At 47.2% G+C, this 22370-nt stretch overlaps 1 protein-coding gene across 9 annotated transcripts in view; it reads right to left on the bottom strand.

Moving 5' to 3' along the window:
- Nucleotides 1–14454: 14454 nt before the first annotated feature.
- CTBP1 (C-terminal binding protein 1) overlaps nt 14455–22370 on the bottom strand; it is a 197522-nt gene continuing 189606 nt past the window's right edge. For 8 of the 9 annotated variants that reach the window (XM_054172368.1, XM_054172367.1, XM_054172373.1 and 5 more), the window contains 3 exons: nt 21860–21987; nt 20425–20542; nt 14455–14827 (listed from right to left, as the gene is read on the bottom strand). In XM_054172368.1, coding sequence (XP_054028343.1) covers nt 14641–14827; nt 20425–20542; nt 21860–21987 — 433 coding nt within the window. In that variant the 3' untranslated portion in view covers nt 14455–14640. The remainder of the gene's footprint in view (nt 14828–20424; nt 20543–21859; nt 21988–22370) is intronic. The other variant, XM_054172370.1, reaches the window with a different exon arrangement.

Genomic DNA, 22370 nt, shown 5'->3' with positions numbered 1-22370 from the left:
AGGGACTGTTGTTGGGGGGTTTTGTTTGTATATATATATATATATATATATACATATATATATGATGATCTTTGAAGTCTCTTCCAACCTTGGTGATACTGTGATTATACATATATATCACAGTATCACCAAGGTTGGAAGAGACCTCAAAGATCATCAAGTCCAACCTGTCACCACAGACCCCATGACTAAACCATGGCACCAAGTGCCACATCCAATCCCTTCTTGAACAATCTGCCCTAAATATTTCTGTCCTGCCCTACCATTAACTGGTATGCTGGCCAACAGCAGAGTTTTGGGCTAGCCCAGGCAGCCTCTAGATACTAGAAACCCTCTGGGGCCCTCAGTTTAGGAAAGATGTTGACTTGCTGGAACGTGTCCAGAGAGGGGCAACAAAGTCGGTGAGGGGTTTGGAGCACAAGCCCTATGAAGAGAGGCTGAGGGAGCTGGGGTTGATTAGCCTGGAGAAGGGGAGGCTCAGGGGAGACCTTATTGTTCTCTACAACTACCTGAAGGGAGGCAGGCAGGGGCTGGTCCCTTCTTCCAGGCAACCAGCACCAGAACAAGAGGACACAGTCTCAAGCTGCACCAGGGGAGGTTCAGACTGGATGTTAGGAAGAAATTCTACCCAGAGAGAGTGATTGCCCATTGGAATGTGCTGCCCAGGGAGGTGGAGGAGTCACCATCACTGGAGGTGTTCAGGAGGAGGCTTGATGGGGTGCTTGGTTGCATGGTTTAGTTGATTAGGGGGTGCTGGATGATGGGTTGGGCGTGATGATCTTGAAGGTCTCTTCCAGGCTGGTTTATTCTATTCTATCTCGGGTAGTTCCATAGTGTGGGCCTGATGGAACGTTAAAACTGTTTGATAATAAATAACAACTGATTGTTAAAACTATAGAATAACACATAAAAATGCTTCTTGTCATTTAATGCTAATTAATATTTTAATAGATATTAACTAGCAACTAAACTAACGTTTTAAATGTTTTGATACCTTCAAACCCCCTTGGCGAGGCACAGAGGGCAGCGGGGCCCAGACTGCAGCCCCGTCTCTAGACGCGTTCGTTAGAAGCGGTGCAGCAGGATCTGGTTTGGACAGGAAATTAACAGTTAAGGCTGAAACTCTAGTCCTTCATTCCTGTGATTAAAAGAAAACAGATATCATGCTGAAAGAGAAAGGCAATTTCAGCTTTCATGTAGCAGTGTCCTTCAAACGGTGCTTCGCATCAGGCATTATTGCTCCGCAGAACTCAGCCATTAATTCCCTTCATTTAAAGTAAAAAGCGCCCGCGGAAGATTATAAAACGCTCTGTGTTCCCAAACAGGCAGATGCTAATGGCTCATCCTGAATATGCCACTCTGCCCCTCCACACAGATATTAAATGGCTGAGATAAATCGTGGCTGGGGGGCTTACAGAGGCACCGTGTCAGCGATAGCGATGGATTACAAACTTCCTTCTTCAGACAGCGAACAGCCCAGGAGGGGCTGGCACCCATCATTTCTCATTCCTCAGGAAGCTGATACGGTAATGATTGCTGCAAAGGAAGGCACTGATAGCCAAAGCCATTCATAAACAAAATGCCACATCACCCCACCCATGGGGACACTGCGGAGAGAGCCAGGAGCCTGCCCCACCTTTGCAACCCTGCATGGTGTGGGCATGCATGGAGAGCCCTGCAGACACTCTGGCTGTGTTTGCACCATCAGCAAATACAACACTTGAGATAAAAACATGTTCCACAGCGCAGCACACCCAACAATCTGCTCTGATCTCATAGCCAGCCCTGTTCTGAGCACTAGTCTGGACTAGGGACCTCCTGAGGCCCCTTCAAACCTAAATTAGCCTATAAAATGTCATGCAATTGGCTTGTATCAGGCAGCTGGAATCAGCTTGGTCTTTAATGTGTGCTCTCTCCATAGACCAAGTAAATAGAGAGTTCAGAAAAGGTAATTATACTAATAAAAATTAAATGCTAATTAGTTCATGAGAAATTAAAGGGTTTTTTTAGGAATTACAAGGAGCCAAAAAGTTCTGTGAGTTGCTTCTTCTTGGCCACATACAATAGCAAGGGGATACTGACCAGTGGCCCCAGTGAAAGCTCTACTTGTAGGACATGTCTTAACGTGCAGAGGGACATGTCTTAACATGCAGAGAGACATGCCATCCCAGAGCTGGACACGCCACCCCTGCAAACACTATCTCAGCAGTCACAGAGCAGCCAGAACTCCACTTAGCCCATCTTCAACAGCCAAGGTGTAATATTTATGAGCAGTTTTCTTTTTTTCCCTTAGAAGAACCCTTAAAACCATGAACTGCACACCAGCAGCATCACACACACTGACAAACACTGTATTCATGCCTTGAGTCACTTCCTCACAGAGGCACAGTCAGGTCTCTGCTGATTGCCAAGTGCCAGGGAGCTTTAATGAATCAGGTTTGCTGGACAGGATAAAATGACACCAAATCTGTCACACTGAGCGAGGCCTTCACTGCTCTTAGCAGCATGATTAAAGCAAACTTGTGACTCACATCATTTTGCAGGTAAGAATTCTCTCTGGCATTTGTGCAAAGGTTAACTGCCTTCTGGTGGCTTTAGCGACAGCTTCTCAAGTGATGGCTGATGCTGGACCCTTCTGTTCTGAGCTCTCCAGCTGACCTAATCTTACCAAGGCTTCAAAGGTTAACACTTTCTGAAATTGAAGCTTTGCTGAGTCCTCCTCCTGCATGTACAGAAGAATCACTGCTTGCTTCTACTACTTGAAAAACCACGGCTTGCTACCCCAGATGTCACTGCTCAGTCTCATGACCATGTTTGAGCAAGAATCAAGGAAACAGAAGATCTGAAGGCCACAAAAATGTCAGCAGGGTGTGACCATTTTACTGCAGGAACAATACTGGGCTATGTAACTCAATATACAGAAGAAAAATGACACTGACCAAGACAGTCCAAACAAATGTCACATCCCAGACAAGTGCCAGCACTTGAATTCTAACTTACATCATTGGAACTTGCTGCCAGGTAAACTCCAAGCCTCAGAGCCTGAACATTAGTCAGAGCAAAGGTCCATCCTGAGCCCAGTGTCTTGTGACTTGCATGCAGAAGGAGAGGATGTGACTCTTGGCCAAATCCCCAAGCTTCTGGCAAACCAGGAGTTTAGCAACAGCTCAAGCAGGAGGTTGCATCTGGACTTCTGGTTTGTTCAGCTGCCACCATGTACTGACCCCCTTACAATTTGTCAAAGTGCTTCCTGAATTCACCTTTGCTTTGGGAACAGCCTGTCCCAAGAAGATCAGTGACCTCTGTTCCATTCTGTGTAAAAGCTCCTTCAGTCATACTGCTGATTACTACTGGCTCTTGGTTTTGTTTGACAATAGCAACAAGTTGAGAACGTCACACTCAGCTGAGCGAGCCCTAACCCCACAGAACACCTCCTTCAAAGGCCCTCATTCTTCTAGAACCGTTACCAATCCTTGGGCCATTTCCAGTTCTACTACCAGGTAGTAGAACTCTTGGTGGTAGAATCAAGTAGAGAGCATGACCAGATCTGCATTTAAACTAAGAGCACAACATGGCTTTGCACAACAGTGAACTGAGGGTTGCTTTACCTTGCTTGGAGCTGTTCAGATGCATTTGCAGACACCTTCGTATCAAATACTTGGGACCAAGGGCAAACTTGCAGATGTGAAAGCTACAGATTTACATGGACTTTTCAATGGCACAGCAAGGGAATGAAGCAGCACCTAACCACCCCTGATGCTTAAACACCTTTAGTTTTACATTATCTGTCCATGCAGAGAAGTGTTGGAGCAGTCATTTTCCCTTGTCCTGGCATATCTCAAGATGCTTTTTCCACAGCAGTGCAGCTTCTCTCTAAGACCACTTGGAAGATGACCTTTCAGCTCAAAAGCGGAGTGGAACATATGGCCAATCTTTATCTTGGCATGGCAGGGAGGTGAGCAGAGGTCACTCTCCAACCAGGTCACTGCTGCTGCACACCTGCTGCCCAGCTGGAGCTGCTCTTGCTGGACACAGCACAGCTCTACAGTGCAGAAGGGGCCACCCCAGGCACCAAGGACCACTGAGGACAATTTACAAAACCCCAGACAGCTTCTGTTCTCCTCATTGTGCCATGCTTCAGCACCTCAGCAATGCAGTGTGGCTGCTGGGGGACACACAGAGAATCACACATGAAGCTGCTGCTGCAGAGGCTCGCAGCATTTTACCCTGGCAATGAACTTTTTCCTCTCATTTCCATTTTCATTGAAATATCAATTTGCATTTATTAAAAAGCCCTTATCCTCCTCTCCAGAAAAAATATAAAATCAAAACACCAACCAAACAAATGGGGGAAGGGGGAAAAAAAGCAAACCCACCCTGATCTAAAGAAAGAGATTGGTTTACATAAAATCCTATTAGTTTAGCTGATTGCTTCCAAAACGTTTCTGAGAAAGCTTTCCATTACCATGCAAATGGTGCTGGGCCTTTTGCAGGCTAACTGCTAGAGAGCAATGACTTGGGCAAATGTTCATCCCCACTGCTGCTGCTGAGAGCTGCTGGGAGCCAATGTGGAGAAGCGCAAGAGCCAGCTGATCTCCTCTCTGAAGGAACCAGCGAAACCTGCCACAGCCCTCTCCTCATGTCCCCACAGCAGCATCCCAAACGCATGGGGAACACACTTGTGGGGGAGCCTGTGGGTCTGAGAAAAAGGAGGAGGAGAATAGAGCACAATTTGGGAGAGAAGGAGGCTGGTAACCCATCAGGAGCACATGTAGGGATCACATGCCAGAGAAGAGCTCAAGGGAGTGTGCCCATCGCCTGGACAGAGAGCTGCATTCTTCCTCAGTGTCATCATTTTCTCCTCCTTGCTGGAATAACCATAACATCCCACAAGCTTTTCCTGGCCAATGAAACTAAGAGAGCTAACAATGCTACAACTGCGTGGCCCTCTATGTAACAGTTCCTGGAGGTGCCTGCATCAGCTCCATCCCTAAGGCACTGCTTGCTGCTTGCCTCTTTGGGATTGCAAGGTGCAACCTGGGTGATGTGAAAACAGCCAGGAGCGAGGAGCTCACCTTGATGGTTGTTCATGGTGGCAGGCAGGAGTCAACACTGAAGGTATTGCAAAGTCTGCAAAGACACTGCCAAGTCAAGGTTTTTGAGTCAGAGGGTACAGGGTGGGGGTTGCTGCCTACCCCTCTGGTGTAAGCACAGCATTTCTTAAATGCTCCCCAGAGCTGCTTTGGTGAATCAGGAGCCACATGAGCAAGGCAAGGCTCCAGATCTAAAACACATACATCAATATGGAAGGCCACCAAATGTCTCCCTGAAGCCTTCTCTTCTCCAGGCTGAACAACCCAAACTCTCTCAGTCTGCCCTCAGAGCAGAGGGCTTCCAGCCCTCCCAGCATTGTTATGGCTTCCCCTGGCGCTGCTTCAACAGGTCCCTGTCTGTGCTGAAGACCCCAGAGCTGGCCCCACCAGTGCAAGTGGGGTCTCAGCAGAGTGGGGCAGAATCCCCTCCCTGCCCCTGCTGCCCACAGATGCAGGAGATGCTGCCAGCACAGCAGCTTCCCTCAGACACCTGCTCCCAGCCTGGCTCCCCTTGCTCCAGGTGCATGACCAAAAAGCAGCAGGAAGGCAGATGACTAAATAACTTTCTTCCCCTCACTTCAAGCCCTGCCCACAACTTTCCAGCTGCAGCCTGTCCCTGATGCCATGAGAGAGGCGGAGAGGAGCCAAAGGAAGAAACACAACAATCCCGTTCGGAAGACATCAGGCCAGTTGCACACTGGAAGGGAAAATCCTGACTGATTGGAGCTCCCTACCCATCTGCTCTGTGGAGGTGACTGGCTGAGGCAGCAGAGCATGAGATTTGATTACAATTATTATCTTAGTACAGAGATGAAATTGTTCTGAGTACAGAGAGCTTCTGGGAACAGGCAAGCATCCAAAATCATCTTTGGACTCCAAACTCTGTGACCAAGAGATGGCACAAACCGAGAGCCAGCGCGTTTCCCCCAGCGCCTGCCTCCCCGAGCAGGGCTGTCCTGGGCAGGCTGCCATGTCACCTCCAGACAGCCCCTGCTCCCGGTCTTGTTTTGCAACGAGGGAAAAAAAACAGATATGGTGGGACCACAGACCAGCTAATCCCACTTAAACCAAACCCAGTTGCTGCCAGGCCCTGCTTCTCCCCACAGTCAATTCCAATCTGGTGCTTGCCTTGCCAAAGCTGAGGGCTGGAGGGAAAGTCATATGAGGCAAGGCTGAGGCAGGCTCAGCCTGGAGGAGACTTGGGACCTTATCATTCTCTACAACTACCTAAAAGGGAGTTGTAGTCAGGTGGGGGTCAGGCTCTTCTCCCAGGCAACTAGTGACAGCAAAAGAGAGCATGGTATGAAGCTGCACCAGGGGAGGTTGGATATTTGGAAGCACTTCCTCACAGAAACGCTGATTAGGCACTGGGATGGACTGTCCAGGGAGATACTGGAGGTCTTTAAGAACAGATTGGATGTGGCACTTGGTGGCATGGTATAGCTGATGTCATAGCGTGAGGTCACAGGACTTGATGTTAGAATCATAGAATCAATAAGGTTGGAAAAGACCTCAAAGATCATCAAGTCCAACCTGGCACCCAACACCTCATGACTACTAAACCATGGCACCAAGTACCATGTCCAGTCCCCTCTTGAACACCTCCAGGGACAGCAACTCCACCATCTGCCTGGGCAGCACATTCCAATGGCTAACAACTCTCTCCGGGAAGAACTTTCTCCTCACCTCCAGCCTAAACTTCCCCTGGCACATCTTGAGACTGTGTCCTCTTGTTCTGGTGCTGGTTGCCTGGGAGAAGAGACCAACCCCCTCCTGGCTACAGCCACCCTTCAGGTAGCTGTAGAGAGCAATAAGGTCTCCCCTGAACATCCTCTTCTCCAGGCTAAACAATCCCAGCTCCCTCAGCCTCTCCTCATAGGGCTTGTGCTCAAGGCCACTCCCCAGCCCCAGAGAGGTGTTCTCAGAGGTCTTTTCCAGCCTCAATTCTGCAATTCTGTGACATGGACAGCAGCAGCACAGAGGGACCAGAGCCCATATCTGTGAAGGTATTCAGATGCTTAAGTGATGCTCATACATCTAAATTTACCTTTGCAGTGACACAGTTCCTGGGGCAGGAGTAAACTTTCTCACAGGACAGAAAGCAGCTCTATTAGCAGGGAATATTCCTGAGAACTCCAACACAGCTCCTTCTGTGGAACAACACTTGTGGCCCAGATTGTGAGAAGCCAGAAGCATGGGGGTACACCACCTTGCCCAGCCACTCCTTTTTCTCTTAAACTCCACAAGTTGGAAGTGTTTACAATTCCCTTGCTTCTCATTAAATAAACCTGACCTCCTGGAGGCCAGGCAAAGCTTTGAGTAGTTAGCAGCACACAGTAAAGGAGAAATGAGGGCTTTGCTGGCTGGAACTCACCACGCTCTACATCCTTGGGAAATATGTTTGCAGCACTCCATGCCAAGAGTGAATGCTTCTTGTCTCCTGGGTGGCTCTGGGTGGTACAGCAGAACTTGGGCAGCACCAGTGGGACTTGACACGATAATTGGCCAGAGCACAGAAGGCTTAAGAGTTTAGGCTGTTGGCACCAGTCAAGCAGGATTTGGTCTGTCCCCTGAGTCTTGCTAATACCCAGATACTGCAGGGGTCTAAACAGCTTATGCTATTCCAGGTGGGCAAAGCACTGTGTAGGGTAGGAGTCCACAGGAAGTCAATCCAGGAGAATTAGTATTTCTTCTGGCTGTTATATCCTGCCTAATTCTAACTCCTCTAGGAGTTATTTGACCCCAGCATCTGTACAACGAGTTATGAGATCCCTATTGTGCTGCCTTGGCTTTGGGTACCCTGCAAAGGAAATTCACTTACAACACCCTTCAGAGAGATCCAAAGCTGGAAGGGACAACGATAATGTGCAAGCAGGTTGCACAGGCACTACTCTGGATTTCCAACAGTAGTCCCTCTTGGTGCCTCTGTGTCAGAGGCTTATTTTTGTGCCTCTCATCTAATGCACAGCCATGTCTTCCCTTCCAGCATGCTCCTCCTGGATCACATTTTCTCCTGGTGTTTGGAAGAGCCAACAGCAGTACGAAGCCTGAAAGCTCTGTGGCCTCACCAGGTGCAAGGCAGCCTCCCTGCTGGGCAAGTCTCTAGGAAAGGACACTATGGACAATGGAAGTAGGCTCTGCCAATAACCAGTTCTAATCTTTTGTCAAGTGCAGCATGCTTTTATTAATTTTACTGCTGTGTCAGGCCTGCCTGCTGTGCCCAGGCTCCAGTCCCAGCACCCCCACACCTCTGGTTTGTGGCCCATCTCTATTACTCAGAATGGTCTCAGAGGAAGCCCTGTCCCTTGAGTGTAAATGCTGACCATCTTAGAGATGTTTTGTATCTAAGCACTTTCTAAGTCTGCCCATGCAAGTATCAGGCCAGATTGCCTCATTTTGTAGGCATAAGAAAATATTTCTTGCTTAGTTCAATAAAACCATTTGTATTCATCTCTCCTGATCCCACCATTGTTTTCCCTTGCTCAGCAAGATGTATATTGCAGCCTGGTTAATTGTGTGTTTGATCTTTACTACTTAACCAGATCTATTTATCATTACAATGCATCAGTACATTATAAAGCTTTCAGGCACATTTATCAACATAACAAAGCTCCCACTACAGAAGAGTCCTCCAGGGAAATAAAGCAACAACAACAAATACTTCAATGCAATTCACTTAGCAGTACAAATATTTGTAAGTACAAAAATCTTTAAGTGTGCTTCTTCCCTAAATGGCATGTTTTACTTAAAATTGCTTTCATAATGTGACAGTGCCTTCAATTTCTGCAGCTGATGGCTTCCTCACATTAAGGCAAGGCCAAGTGAACTGCTTGCTTACAGCTTCCCTTCTGCTGATGCGAGGCAGAACTCGAGTTGGCTGCTGTGCTATTGCCAATTCAGTTACACTTAATAAAACAGGGACACTTAAAAAAACACTAGTGCATGATTAATAACTGCTATAAATACACTGCAGCACAAATGCAATGCTACAGAGAGCTGTGAGCTAAGTCTACAACAATCAATTAACCGTTAATTCTAATGCCTGTTAATCATTGATTAACCCTTCATAAATAACAGGTGCATTACCCTTGCTGTGAACTGGGCCCATCAGGCTGTGTTACATGGCTGTTCATGTTTCTCATGCCCATCATCTGCATGTTGCAAATCTGTACCATTCTTAATATATGTAACATTCTTGGGAAATAGGTTATTACCCTGTTTGCAGGTTATTTGGGTTTGCTTCTGCCTCACTTATTGCAAACAGAAGGGCACCCCAGGAAGTCAGCTCTTCTGGCTGAAAACTGACTCCTCACAAGAAAGTCCTGGAGATGTTTGGTTTTTCTTGTCACGCAGTGAGTCACACTCAGAGTGTCTATGGGAAGCGTCTGACCTGAGCACTGCAACAGGATGTGGAAAGATGGCCAGGCTGCAGCAGTCCTGCCCTGAGCAGGTGCACAAGGAACCACAGGGGGCAGCCCAAACTGAGGTCTGAGCGCCCTGTGCTCTATGTCCAAAAATCAAGGTAGTGCCCAGCAACACCTCTCAGACCTCTAGCTATCCTCCTGCCTCGAGACAGCAGCCATGGGTGACCCACCTTCACCAGACCCATCACATGATTAAAGCAGCCAGAGCATCTTGAAGCCACAAGAACTAAACATGAAATTGTGAGCACAGATTTCAGAATACTGAGGCTAAGATTCTGAAGACAAGTACTCAAAAGTCAGCAAAACCCAGACTTTGACATTTTGTAAGCTTTGGGGTGGCCACATGAACACAGGTGGTTAAGGGATCATTAACCTTACATTCAGGAGACCAGTGCTCCATGAACAAACAACTGATCACAAATCTGCTTTGCACTCACTGTGCCTGCTTGTAACTGCCCTGTTGCTGTTATTGTGCCTCATGCAGATTTTAAAGCTTGCCAGAGATGCAACAGAGGAAATCTAATTCTGCCCATGTTCCTCATCAGTCTAGAGAAGAAGATTCCCATGACATTCCAAAACATGGTATTTCAGATCATGGGTCTGGGGCAACACAAATTCTCTGCTTTTCCAAACAAAGCTCTTACCAAGGAATAAGAGTGTAGATGCTACTGAAGGCTACAGCAAGATCAAGGTGTGCAGTGAATAAGTTTCATATCCCAGCATCTCTGAAGAAGAGGTACCACAACCCAAAAAAGGCACCATCCATCAGCAGGTAGCGTGTACAGCTGCAAGCAGTTTTGTTAGGGACCAGCACACCAAGAGCAAAGCAGGCTTAGATGCCTGAAACATGTCTAGAAGGAGCCAGCCACTAGTGCTACTTCCACCATAGAGAGGGAACTGGAATCTTCCCTGTGAGGGACCCAAAAGCTATTGAGAAAACAAAACAGGAGACTGTGGTGGAAATCTCTACCTTGAGCCACCTCCAGTAGGAAAAAACCCAAGGATGTAGCCACAGAGGACAAAATCTCACAGTCAAGACAAGAAACAGTGCAATCTAAGCTGAAGCTTCAGACAACACCCAGGCTCTCTCTGTTCCCTCACTTCTATGTTTGTGCCTGTGAAACGTTTGGAGCAGGAATTATCTTCAAATGGTCCTGTACTGTTTACAGACACAGAGAGCATTACAGAACCTCTGTCCTGAGCAGCTCCCAGGGCTTTGAAATACCTGTAAGAAAAGCAAGGCACCAAACACTGGCCTGGGATGAAGAGATGAGGCAGGACAGTCACAGCTGTATCCACAACCTGCCCAGCTGCTCCGTACCTGCTTCTCTCCAGACTGGGACGTGGTGGAAACTCTGATGTTGATCTGCTGTGGGCAGGCTGAGAGCCTGAGCCATCGTTGCCTAGGCACGACAGCGTTTGCAGCCAAGGCAGGCTGCCCACGCCCGGTACCTGAGCAGCCCAGGAGAGCTCCACGCAGCACAGCACTTGAGGGGCAGCTGGAACTGCAGGGGGGAGCCTAGCGCCGGTGTCTCCGGGGGCCGCCGCTAGCCAGCAAGCACCAAGTGGCTGCTTTGCCACCTAGTGGCAGCGACGGGGGCACTGCTGATGTGGCTGTGCCTTTTGTCACCCCCCCCGTGCCCATCGGCTCCCGCACACTGCGGGCAAACGGCAACAAGAGACAGCAGAGATCACAAAATATGACCAAAGCACCAACTGCCACCAGCCCCACTGCAGCTCTGCCGGTCAGCAGAGCCACCCTGTGCCACCACCCAGCTGCTCCAGAGCCTGGCACAGCCCTGCCAAGAGCTAGGATGGTCAGGTAGTGAGATGGACGTGACTTGGGTGAAGGAAAGACAGCTGTGCTCAACGGGAGTCCGAGTGGAGTGCTGTATCCAAGTGGAGTCCAATGATAAGACAAGGGGCAAGGAGCAGAAGTTGGAGAAAAGGAGGAAGGAGGTTCCATGGGAACAGAAGAAAAAACTTGCACTGTGAGGGTGACAGAGCCCTGGAGAAAGTGGCCCAGAGAGGTTGTGGAGTCCCCTTCTCTAGAAGCATTCAGAACCCACCTGGATGTGTTCCTGGGTGACCTGGTCTAGATGATCCTGCTCTGACAGGAGGGTCAGATTTGACGATTTCTAGAGGTCCCCTCCAACCCCTAACATTCTGGGATCTTCAGCCTGACAAAAAAAAAAACAACAACCAAACACAACACAAAAAGACATCTTAAAACATGAATTACCAATGAAGTATGACTGCTTGGGGGGGGTTCCAAGTTTTTGGCCACAAAAGCTGCTAGAATAAACTTGCAGCTTTAGGGGGGTTTGTTTCATGAATGGAAGAGGAATGCTCTTGCCATCAAGTCAATCATAATGGATGGCATTCCTGGCTCTGAACATTCCACACACAAACCTTCCACTCTCCCATAGAAACAAAATTTCACTTGACATAGTGCTCCCTGGACACAGACTCACGTATTTCAGTACTTCTTCATTCAAGGTTCAGCATTTCTTGATTTGCAGCCTCCCAACATTTTGCTAAGAGCAACAGAGGCTGCTCTGTAGCCCTGTGGGAATGGAGAACAGGAGCTCTTCCTGGATCCCACAAGGGCAGCTCACTACCCTCAGGTGCACAGTGACCAGTTCACAGGGAGTGACCAGACAAGAGACCACAGAGGTTTCTTTCCAGGTTCATTTTCACCCATCCTGGATTTAGAATAGAACAGACCAGGTTGGAAGAGACCTTTGAGATGATCGAGTCCAACCCATCATCCAACACCATCTAATCAACTAAACCATGGCACCAAGCACCCCATCCAGTCTCTGATTCTTTTGGTTCTTGTGGCAGCTAAACTTTTGTCCTGCTTTTCAGAACTGTGTTGGGATGAAGGACACCTTCCCAAGGAGCACAGGGAAGGCCAGGCCAGCTTCCAGCCGAGATCTAACCTGCCTTGACCACACTTCCTACTGTGCTGAAGAGAAAGAAGCTCCTTCAGCTAAGAGACAACCAACCACATTCTGCTGCACGCTTCCACCACCACAAAAGCAAGCAAAGAAAACAATGGAGACTTCTCATGTTGGACTTCGGCAAAGACGTTTATTATGCTCATTGTTGGGTTGCTGTGGTACCTCCTCTGCTCTGCCCACAGGGGTGGCACAAAGTGCTGTTACCATTTTGCAGCTGACGATGCCGGCGTACAAATCAAAACCCCATCTCCAACCTCAAAACTCCATTAGAAACACAGGAAGAAAAGCTCAACATTGACCAAATGGAAAAGGGGAGGGGGGGGGGGGGAGGGGAAAAAAAAAATGGGATGGAAAGAATTATTACCTTTTCTTTTTGTTTTTCTCCTTTATTTCTCAAGCTTCCAAGACAGGATTACAAACAACAGAGAGCAAAAGTAAAGCTAGAAACGAAATTACTTGACAGCATCTGGTTTAAAAAAATTACAGCTAAAGAAACCTAATAAAAAGTTGAATAAAACAGTTAACTAGAAATAAAAAAAAGGAGGGGGAGGGGGAGGGGAAAACAACAACCAAACATTTTTTTACACGCCTTGATAGTTGTCCGGGGATTTTATTTCTTTAAAATAATTCATACAAATGGTTACAGTCACAAACATGGGTTTTTTAAACCCCACCCCCAAACCCCCCCCAAAAATAAAACCAAACCCCAAACAAACAGAAAAAAAAAAAATATCCCACCCTACCCCCCCCCCCCAAAAAAAAAATAATATTGCTAGCCTACCACATTACCAGGAAGGAATCAATGTAGGCAATGAAATGCTGCTACTTTTCAGTAGTCTAGTGCCTTTTTCTGCATACCACCAATAATATATACTTGAACTGGTGACAAAAAGCACAACTCTCCTTTATACAAAACCCCTCGGCGTTGTTTAATTCCTCTAAGTCTCTTTGCAAGGTCATCTCTCCTTTTGTGTGTGTGTGTGTGTGATGGGTTAACACCCATCCTGAAAACGGGGGGAGGGGAGGACGTGCGAGCGCTAGGGTCCGGCGGAGCGAGCGCTGCGGCCGGCCGGAGCCGGGTCGGGCGGAGCGAGCGCTGCGGCCGGGCCGGAGCTGGGCCGGGTCCGGCGGAGCGAGCGCTGCGGCCGGGCCGGAGCCGGGCCGGGTCCGGCGGAGCGAGCGCTGCGGCCGGGCCGGGCAGGGCGTTTTTCCCCCCTGGGACACCCACTCTGTTCCACTCCCCGCCCCCTACTCCCTGCCCAGCTGAGGGTATAAAAACGCTCTGTGTGTTTTTGGTTTGGTTTTTTGTTTTTTGAAATCAGGGAATTGGTGCCAAAAATTAGGAGAAACTGTTGGGTTGTTGTTGTTTTGTGGTTGGTTATTTTTTCTCCCCGTGTTTGTTTTGTTTTTTGTTTTTTTTTTTTACGTTTTTACTAAACCACCCTAAAAAATAAGACAAGCAGGTAGAAAAAACAATGCACTGTGTGGCGTAGTAGAAAGAAAAATGGGAAAAAAATTCATTGTCCTGAGAAGTCTGCCAACTGCCTCGTTCTGGGGCATGGTTTTAAAATATAAAAGGAAAGGATTTTTATTCTTTTAATTCTTCTTCTTTTTTCATCTCAAAATCGGTTTGCTGAATGCCTCCCTTAACGGTTCCCCCCCCCCCCCCCCCACCTCGTTGACAGCTAAGCAAACAAACCCTTTTTTTTTTTTTTCCCCCTCTTTTTTTCTTCTTTTTTTTTTTTTAAGGTTCTAAAAACTGTACACAGACAAGTACATTCATGATATAATTAACTACTAACTTCTCTTGCTTAACGAAGAACCCATAGGACACAGAAACAGTGATCAGTCCACGGGACAGGGACAAACTACAATTGATACGGAGGGGGGGGGGAAAAAAAAGGTTTCCAAATCTTCTCTCTCTCTTTTTTTTTTTTTAAATCTTTTTTTTTTGTTGTTTTTCTCCTCTTTTTTTTTTCTCTCTCCTGTCTCCCACCTTTTCCTTTCACACTGTAAATTGGACCAGTTTCTAGAACAAGAATCGTCTCCTCCTGTTAAGTTCGTGGTTCTGCCTTGACTCCAAATGCAGGGTTTCGTTGGTTTGTTTCCGGGCGCGGAAGCCGGAGTCTCCGGAGCTGGGAATGCTGTTCTCCTAGGCTACAATTGGTCGCTGGGGTGGTCTCTATCAGCTTCTGGTTTGACAGTTTGGCCAGGGGAAGGAGCGTGGGGCGGGTGGGCTACAGCGGGGAGGCCGTGTGATAAAGACATGGGGTTGGGGACTATTCCTTCTACCGCTGCTGGGATGCCGGTGGAGGCCACGCTTACAACGCCTGGGGGGTACCTGCTGAGAAAAGGAAACCAGAACATAGGTGAGGACCAAGGCATGGGTGACCAGACAGCCTCCTCTGCCTCCTTCCACAGCTACGGAGGTGCTTCAGAGCAGCAAGAAGGCCAGCTGGTTAAGCTCCAGGTGAGATACCACACGCAGATGCTGCTAAAGAAAGCAAAAGCTGTGTTCTACCCAAATGAGTTTTGTTGGATTGTTCATAGAATCAATAAGGTTGGAAAAGACCTCAAAGATCATTGAGTCCAATCTGTCACCCAACACCTCATGACTACTAAACCATGGCTTCAAGAGTCACATCCAATCCCCTCTTGAACACCTCCCGGGATGGTGACTCCACCACCTCCCTGGGCAGCACATTCCAACAGCTAACAACTCTCTCTGGGAAGAACTTTCTCCTCATCCGAAGCCTAAACCTCCCCTGGCACAGCTTGAGACTGTGTCCTCTTGTTCTGGTGCTGGTTGCCTGGGAGAAGAGACCAACTCCCTCCTGGCTTCAACCTGCCTTCAGGTAGGTGTAGAGAGCAATAAGGTCTCCCCTGAGCCTTCTCTTCTCCAAGCTAAACAACCCCAGCTCTCTCAGCCTCTCCTTGTAGGGCTGTGCTCGAGGCCTCTCCCCAGCCTTGTTGCCCTTCTCTGAACACATTCAAGAGTCTCAATGTTGTTCTTAAATTGAGGGGCCCAGAACTGGGCACAGGACTCAATGTGTGGCCTAAGCAGTGCTGAGTACAGGGGCAGAATAACTTCCCTGCTCCTGCTGGCCACACTATTCCTTATGCAGGCCAGGTTCTTCAGGTTCAACAGCATGAGTGACAGCAGAGCCAAGGAAATAACCTGAAAGCATTGCTCCTCTCAAAAGTATACCTCAGCAAGAAACAATTCAAGCTTGGTCTATACAATAGGTACCTGTTCCCCATGATTCTTTCTCAAGTTGACCTTTGGGAAGTTCTTAAATTTTGTTGTTGTTTAAAACAACAACAACAAAAAGATCTGTCATTTTGAAGCGCTTCCTGAGAGCTCCTCCAAAGGCAGCAGTCACAGCCACACACACAAGATGATGAATTCAAGCCTGCTGCACATGAGTGACTCTTTCAGTATCACACCTAGCAGTGCACTTGTCTGCAGAACCAGGACAGGTGCTTTGGGCAGGCTGCAGGAAAGAGGTCAAACGAAACACTGCAGGGGGCTTTAAAGATGTTACTCTCGGATGAACACCCAGACCGAAAGATTTCACAAATTCCAAGTCACCCTCTGGTTCAGCTTGGTTTCATGATGGCTCTGATGCTAGCAGAACAACAAAAACCTTGCAAATCTCCAGTTCCCATCCTGGAGCTCAGATGCAGCCGATGAGCACAGGTATGCCAGTGCTGAGCGTACCCAGCAGCCACACAGCAACACCTCTAACAAAAACTCCTCAATAATTATTGGCAAGTCACCTTGCAATGGCCACTGAACACTGGCCCTTTGCCTTTCCTCTCCATCATAAACCCACCCACTCTTCCCTTACCTTCTGCCCACCCAAGCATGCAGTGAGAAGCCTGAACACCCAAACCAGCCCTTCCTGTGCCATTTGCTGCCCTGGCATTTACTCAGGAAACGGTGAAAGGGAGAACAGGCCCTGCTAGCCCTGTCACATCATGCTGCTGTGGATTTCCTTCTTGTCAGAGCTCACTGCCAAATGCACCAGGGAATTTCAGCCTGTCCCAGCAGCACTTTTTCCAAAGTAAGGATGGGCAGCACAAACATGCCTAAGTTCCCTCGAATTTAGACAAAAATTAGTGCAGACCTTATGCAAAACTCAGAGGAGGAAAACAGCTGGATGAAAGCACATCTATTTGCTGTTCTTTTCTTCAATCATGGGAGCTGTTCTTTGTGAGCACTGTGCCAGAGGAGCTCAGCATGGCTGAGACATTACTGGTCTCCTCGTCCTGGGAAAAATTCCTACAGATCTTAAGAGGCTGTAATCTGGGATGGACAAGCAGAATGTGACACACCACACCACTGGCAGCCCAAAGAACTTGGCTCACAGGTGTACACGTTTGTGGGGCTTCCTATGCTAACTCCTTCTCCAGAGATGCTCCTTAGAATTAATTTGCAGTTGCTAATGGAATTAGTTGCTTGTTTTGGTACCTCAATTTGAATTTGATTAATTCAGATTGGCTTCAATTCCTATGAAACCTGTCAGCCTGGGTCTTGTTTTATTTATTCAAGTTTAATTTCAAAATAGTTTTTTATGAATCACCTAGAGGAACAGATAAACACCAGCAGCAAATTACAGAAACTTCCATGTGGAAGCCCAGTGCTGCAACCAACATAAACCTCTGGGAGAAGAGACCAACCTCCACCTGGCTCCAGCCTCCTCCTTTTAGGGAGTTGTAGAGACCAATGAGCTCTCCCCTCAGCCTCCTTTTCTCCAGGCTAAACAACCCCGGTTCCCTCAGCTGCTCTTCACCAGACCTGTTCTCTAGACCCTTCACCAGCTTTGTTGCCTTCCTCTGACCATGCTCCTGCACCTCAATGTCCTCCTTGGAGAGAGGACCCAATATTACAGATAACAGACCCCCTCTACAGAAACTACTTTGACAATTCCTAACCTCGCTTTGCCATTCTCTTTCCACAGTTTCTGTCCCAATCCTGCCTCTGACAAACTCAACAGCCTCTAGACAGAGGCATTTCTACCCCACACAACCCTCCTTATGCTACTATTTATTGCTTTTTTTACTCTCAACCAGCAAATACACTCCCTCCAACACTTCACAAAGCTGCTCCAAATCTTCCTCCTCTGGCAGCAATAAATTGCAATGTTTTCCAGTTAAAATGTCCACTGAATTAAGTGTTTGTGAAAAAGCAGCAGCAGATCAGTTTCACCACCTCTTTCATATGCTCTCACCCCCCCTTTCTTAATTTAGGAAGAAAGAGACAGTGCCCCTCTTAATTACAACTGAAAGGCAACTGTAATTTGTGTCAATCTCATTTTTCAAACTACAGAAGCCCCCTGAACTCTTCATGTTGTGCTCAAGAAACTGGGTCTATCCCAAATGAGCTCAAAAATCTAAGTGCATGCTGTGAGCTTACATCAGTCTGAAAGCCACTGGAGAAATAACTCACCATCAATCAACTCCTGAGTTACCAACACCTAACTAGTCTCATCCAAGTGCCTCCTCAGTAGCTGACACATCTCCTACATGGCAGAAGGCAGAAAGAAGTGTCCCTGTGTATCAACTGCACAATCAGTGGCTGCAGAAGTTCACTCTGCCCACTCTGTTACACAGGACACGGCTGGGGGTGGTTAACAGGCAGCCCACAGTAACAAACAGAGCAGTAACACAAGCCCAGAGCCTCTGTGCTGCCTCACCCAGCCTGCTACAGACAGCTCCTTCTCAGGAACACCTTCACTCAAGGAACAGCTCTCATGTGTGTGACCTTTTGTGTTGGTAGGCACCTTGCATTTTACACAGTGAGGGTTTTGTTTTCCACAGAACAGGACCATTTTCAGAATATCTAAGATTATATTCTCAATGTTCTACAGATGTCATAGTATCTGATAATTGAGCAGTTCTGTCCTCCACCAAAATACAAGGCAATGTTATACCCAGAACAGCCTCGCTGATTTTAGTTCACCCAAAGAGCTATTTGCATTTTTTAACATATAAATTATTATCCCAGGTCTTATCTTCTAATGCAATTACATGACTGTGATACAGTTATTAGCACATCTGAAACATCACACTGCCTGTGAAAGGCTCCAGAACTCAGCCAGTTTAACATAATCTTGGACTGCAAAGAAAAGGCAGGAAAAAAATTGTTTGGAATAATCAATTCAAATTCTGTACTTAATCCAGGTGGGAATTAAGCATCAGCAAATTCTGCTACTGACACCAATTTCTTCATAAAGCCTGAGCTTCAAGTTCTGCATATTTTATACTGCACAAAACAATAACTGCCTTCAGCCACACTCAAACACTGTTTTATCACCCCTCCAAAAAGCAGCTTTTAGTATTTGTTGCCTGACTCCTGATGTCTCCCTCAAAATCCCTCAAATGAATTCCATTCTGAACTTGAAAGTAACTGAAGTAAAGATTAATTTAAGATCAATTTTCTTTGTTGAAAAAACAGACTGAAAGAAGGTCTAAACCAGGCATTCAGCTCCAAGTTGATCCTGGTTTTATCTCAATACATACGGTCTTGGCCTTGTAAATCATTAACTCCCCAAACATTCCTAAGTTAAAATCCATTTGATGCTATGAGACCTCCAAAATGAGAACAAACAACTGCATTTTAGTTGGGCACACAACCCTGCTCCTAAATCATGCCATGGCTGGAGTCATGCCCCCTGCTCAGCAGCACCTGCCCTTGAGCCTCAGCAGCACTGCCCCAAGTGCTCCAAGCTGAGCAACATGGACCCACAGGCTATGAGGAGAGCAGATGCTGCTGCAGGCACCGCAGGTACTTTTGCCAACAACAAACATCTTGAACTGATGGGAGGTAACACACTGACCAAATCAAAGGTACTCTTCTGCTTTGGTGCACGCAGGGCTACTGCTAAGGAGATTCTGGCAGAGGGTGGTGATGCTTCCCCCATCATCTGCCCATCACTGTCTGAGGAGACTGTTAAAGCCACTGGGACAGAGAGCGTTGCCTCACTCCACTGCAGAGCACAGCTGGGTTCTCACTGAGGTAACACATAAAGACCCTGCATCTACTGAAAGCATTGGGGCAGCCCTCCTGAAGGAGGACAAAGAAAAGAGATTTATGAAGAGAGACAGCAGAAAGATTAGCACAAAGAGGTATAAAAGAGTAATGTAAGGCCTGCGCTGTCCCCTCCCTCAAGGCAGGAGGGGGAAGAGGCTCTTTGGAGCTTTCTCAGTCACTTCCATCCTACTTAGGAGAAAATTCCATCATAAAGGATAAAACATGGCAGATATTTTTCATAAATAAAAATTGTGTGGAGCTGGCTGCTAGGGCCAGCTGGAAGAGCCACTGGAAGAGCTGCCAGGGCTAAAGGGACAGAGAGACTCTCAAAGCAACTAAGGACTGGACACACTGGATGTAAAAAACCCTGCCCCTTTCCATTAATTATTAAAAGCTGCTTTCACAGTTGGCTGAGAATACACAGATCAAGTCCCTCAATTGCTTTTGTTTAAAAATTAAATAACTTAAACCCCACTATTTTAAACATTTTCCTAACAGCCACAGGCTATTCCGCTGCATTCACCACTGAGTCACTTGCTCTGTCTTCTGTCTGCAGGCCACAGAACCACACAACAATGGTTTATGACAGGAATTTCTTCTGTAACATCTTGCTGCATCATTACCTTCAGCAAAAGGCACCAACTGCCACTGCCCCTCACTGGAGGTGGCCAGAGTGTCCTACTGGGATGTACAGGGAACTGTGTGCTGTTCAGGTACCACCAACCACACAAAAAAGGCAAGAAAAGGAAGGGTACTCATACTGTGTGACTGCCACTGGCAAAGCAAAATCACTCTCCTGAAAGCAACAATTACAGAAACAGAATAGCTGGGCCCAATGCCACCCATAAGGGGGTCTGTTGCTGCTTCTGCAACACCTTCCCTGAACTGCACACCTGCACACTCACCTGTATGCAGCACCATTAAGCTCTGGATGAACAACTCCAGGATCCATGCTGGCCCAATGTGTAGCTGCAGTCAAATGATCTTTGTTAACACAGTTTTTCAGACTGTCTGGAATACGACCTGGGATGAAGTGAGGGAGAGGAAAGAAGAATCCATTAAAATTGCATGTCTTATGCTCTTAATGCACCCATGTTACAAAGAACTACAAGTATTTGCATATTTAAATCAGCACATAAAAACACAACAAGCTTATGTTTGATTATCACTGCTCTGGAACCTCAGCACAAGGACTGGCTCCAACAAAAGGATGGGCAAGACACTTCAGTTTCCTCTAAAATAGAGGGGAACAGTCCTGTAAAGGCTGTCAGAGAAGGAGTTCAGGAAGTGCCTTTAGTCACCACCCAGAGGAGACCCTGCAGAGGCTGAAGTGACACTCAGCTGCCAGCCTCTCTAGGCACACTGGCTGCTTTCTGTGGAGCAGAGCAATGTGCTGGCACTGAGCTGCTCTCAAGGTGACACAGATGGCCCCTGTGTCTGAAGAGCATTCAGCCTAGATTGCCAAGGGGGAAACAGCAAAGTCCTACTAAAGAGAGAACATTAGTGCTTAATGAATCATTTTCCAGTATGAAAATCCTTCCTTTTATTTTAGGCTACAAGGGATTCAAACCAATGCCAAATGGCTCACTCCTCTCATTTTATTTATTAGCAGTGCATGCTCAAGACAGAAGTGTTTTCTCTCATGTGCACAGCTCACAATTACATGGTAGTTATGTAACAAATGACTTTGCTCTTTAAAATGCCAGACTGCTTTAGCAACGCTTCAAAGAGGAGCATCTAAACCAGAGTGCCCTCCCAACAGCACACTGACAACCTTGTGCTGACAGAGCTGTCGAGAGGGGAGCATCACTAGAGCAGCATGAAGCTCTGCATGCTTTATCTCTGAACACTGCAGCTTGAAAGACACTAAAATTCCAGACAGTCCTCTAAAACCAGTTGGGATGAAGAAGTGTGGAAAAATACAAAGGAGCTAAGAAGAAAAGCACACAGAACTGCTCCGGACAAGCACAAGGAGACATCTTGTAAAATCTCTGAAAGATGCCAGAAGCATCTGAATGACCTGCAGTCAAACCTATCAAATGGGTAAATATTTACAAGCAGCAACACCACAAACAGCAGGTTTGGCACATTTCTGTTCCATGACCAATGTGCTGCTTTTGCAGTGTCTGCCTTCCCTCTGATGGCATTGAAGCACCCAAATGATCTGTTCCAGTGCTGAGAACACACTGAGTGGGTATTTGCTCATGTCTATGTTCCAACTACAAGAAGTGGTAAACAAAACCTAAGGCTGGTTCTCCTCAGCCTTTTTCAAGCCTGAAGACCCAAAAAGGCTGTTCCAAACCACGAGGCAGTGAAGGAGCTGAGGTGATGGATGCCTACCTGTGATCGCCCTCCGGATCTCTCGCGCAGCTTCCTCCCGCATCTCGATGGAGGCTTGTTCACTGTACCAGGCTGCATGTGGGGTACAGATCAGGTTTGGGGCATCCTTCAAGGGGCCCTGACTAAAGCTAAATGAAGATTTAAAACAAGATCAAATGACAAAAACAACTGGGTGAGGGGAAAGAAGGAAGGGAAGGGGGCGGAATCCAGATGGATTTGCACATACACAGATTAACTTCAACTACACAAGAACTGCATTTCTATTCCTTGTTGGGTTTGATTTTGGTTCTATCAGTTAATTTAACACACTATTCAAGGCATAAATAAGCCACAATCATCTCTTACAGGCTCAAAGGGTAGAATCTAAGCATAGCAGCAACATTAGCTTCTGTCCAATGTACTGATTGGTAACTACAGCCACTGCCACCTCGGCTGCGGGGCACCAATGCATGAAGCAAGGCCCGGCTCAGTGCAGGATGCCATTCCCTGGCTCCATTTCATCAGTCTGACT

Source organism: Dryobates pubescens, chromosome 23 (assembly GCF_014839835.1).
Source record: "Dryobates pubescens isolate bDryPub1 chromosome 23, bDryPub1.pri, whole genome shotgun sequence".
NCBI classification, from domain to species: domain Eukaryota; kingdom Metazoa; phylum Chordata; class Aves; order Piciformes; family Picidae; genus Dryobates; species Dryobates pubescens.
This window is presented reverse-complemented; position numbering and strand designations above follow the sequence as displayed.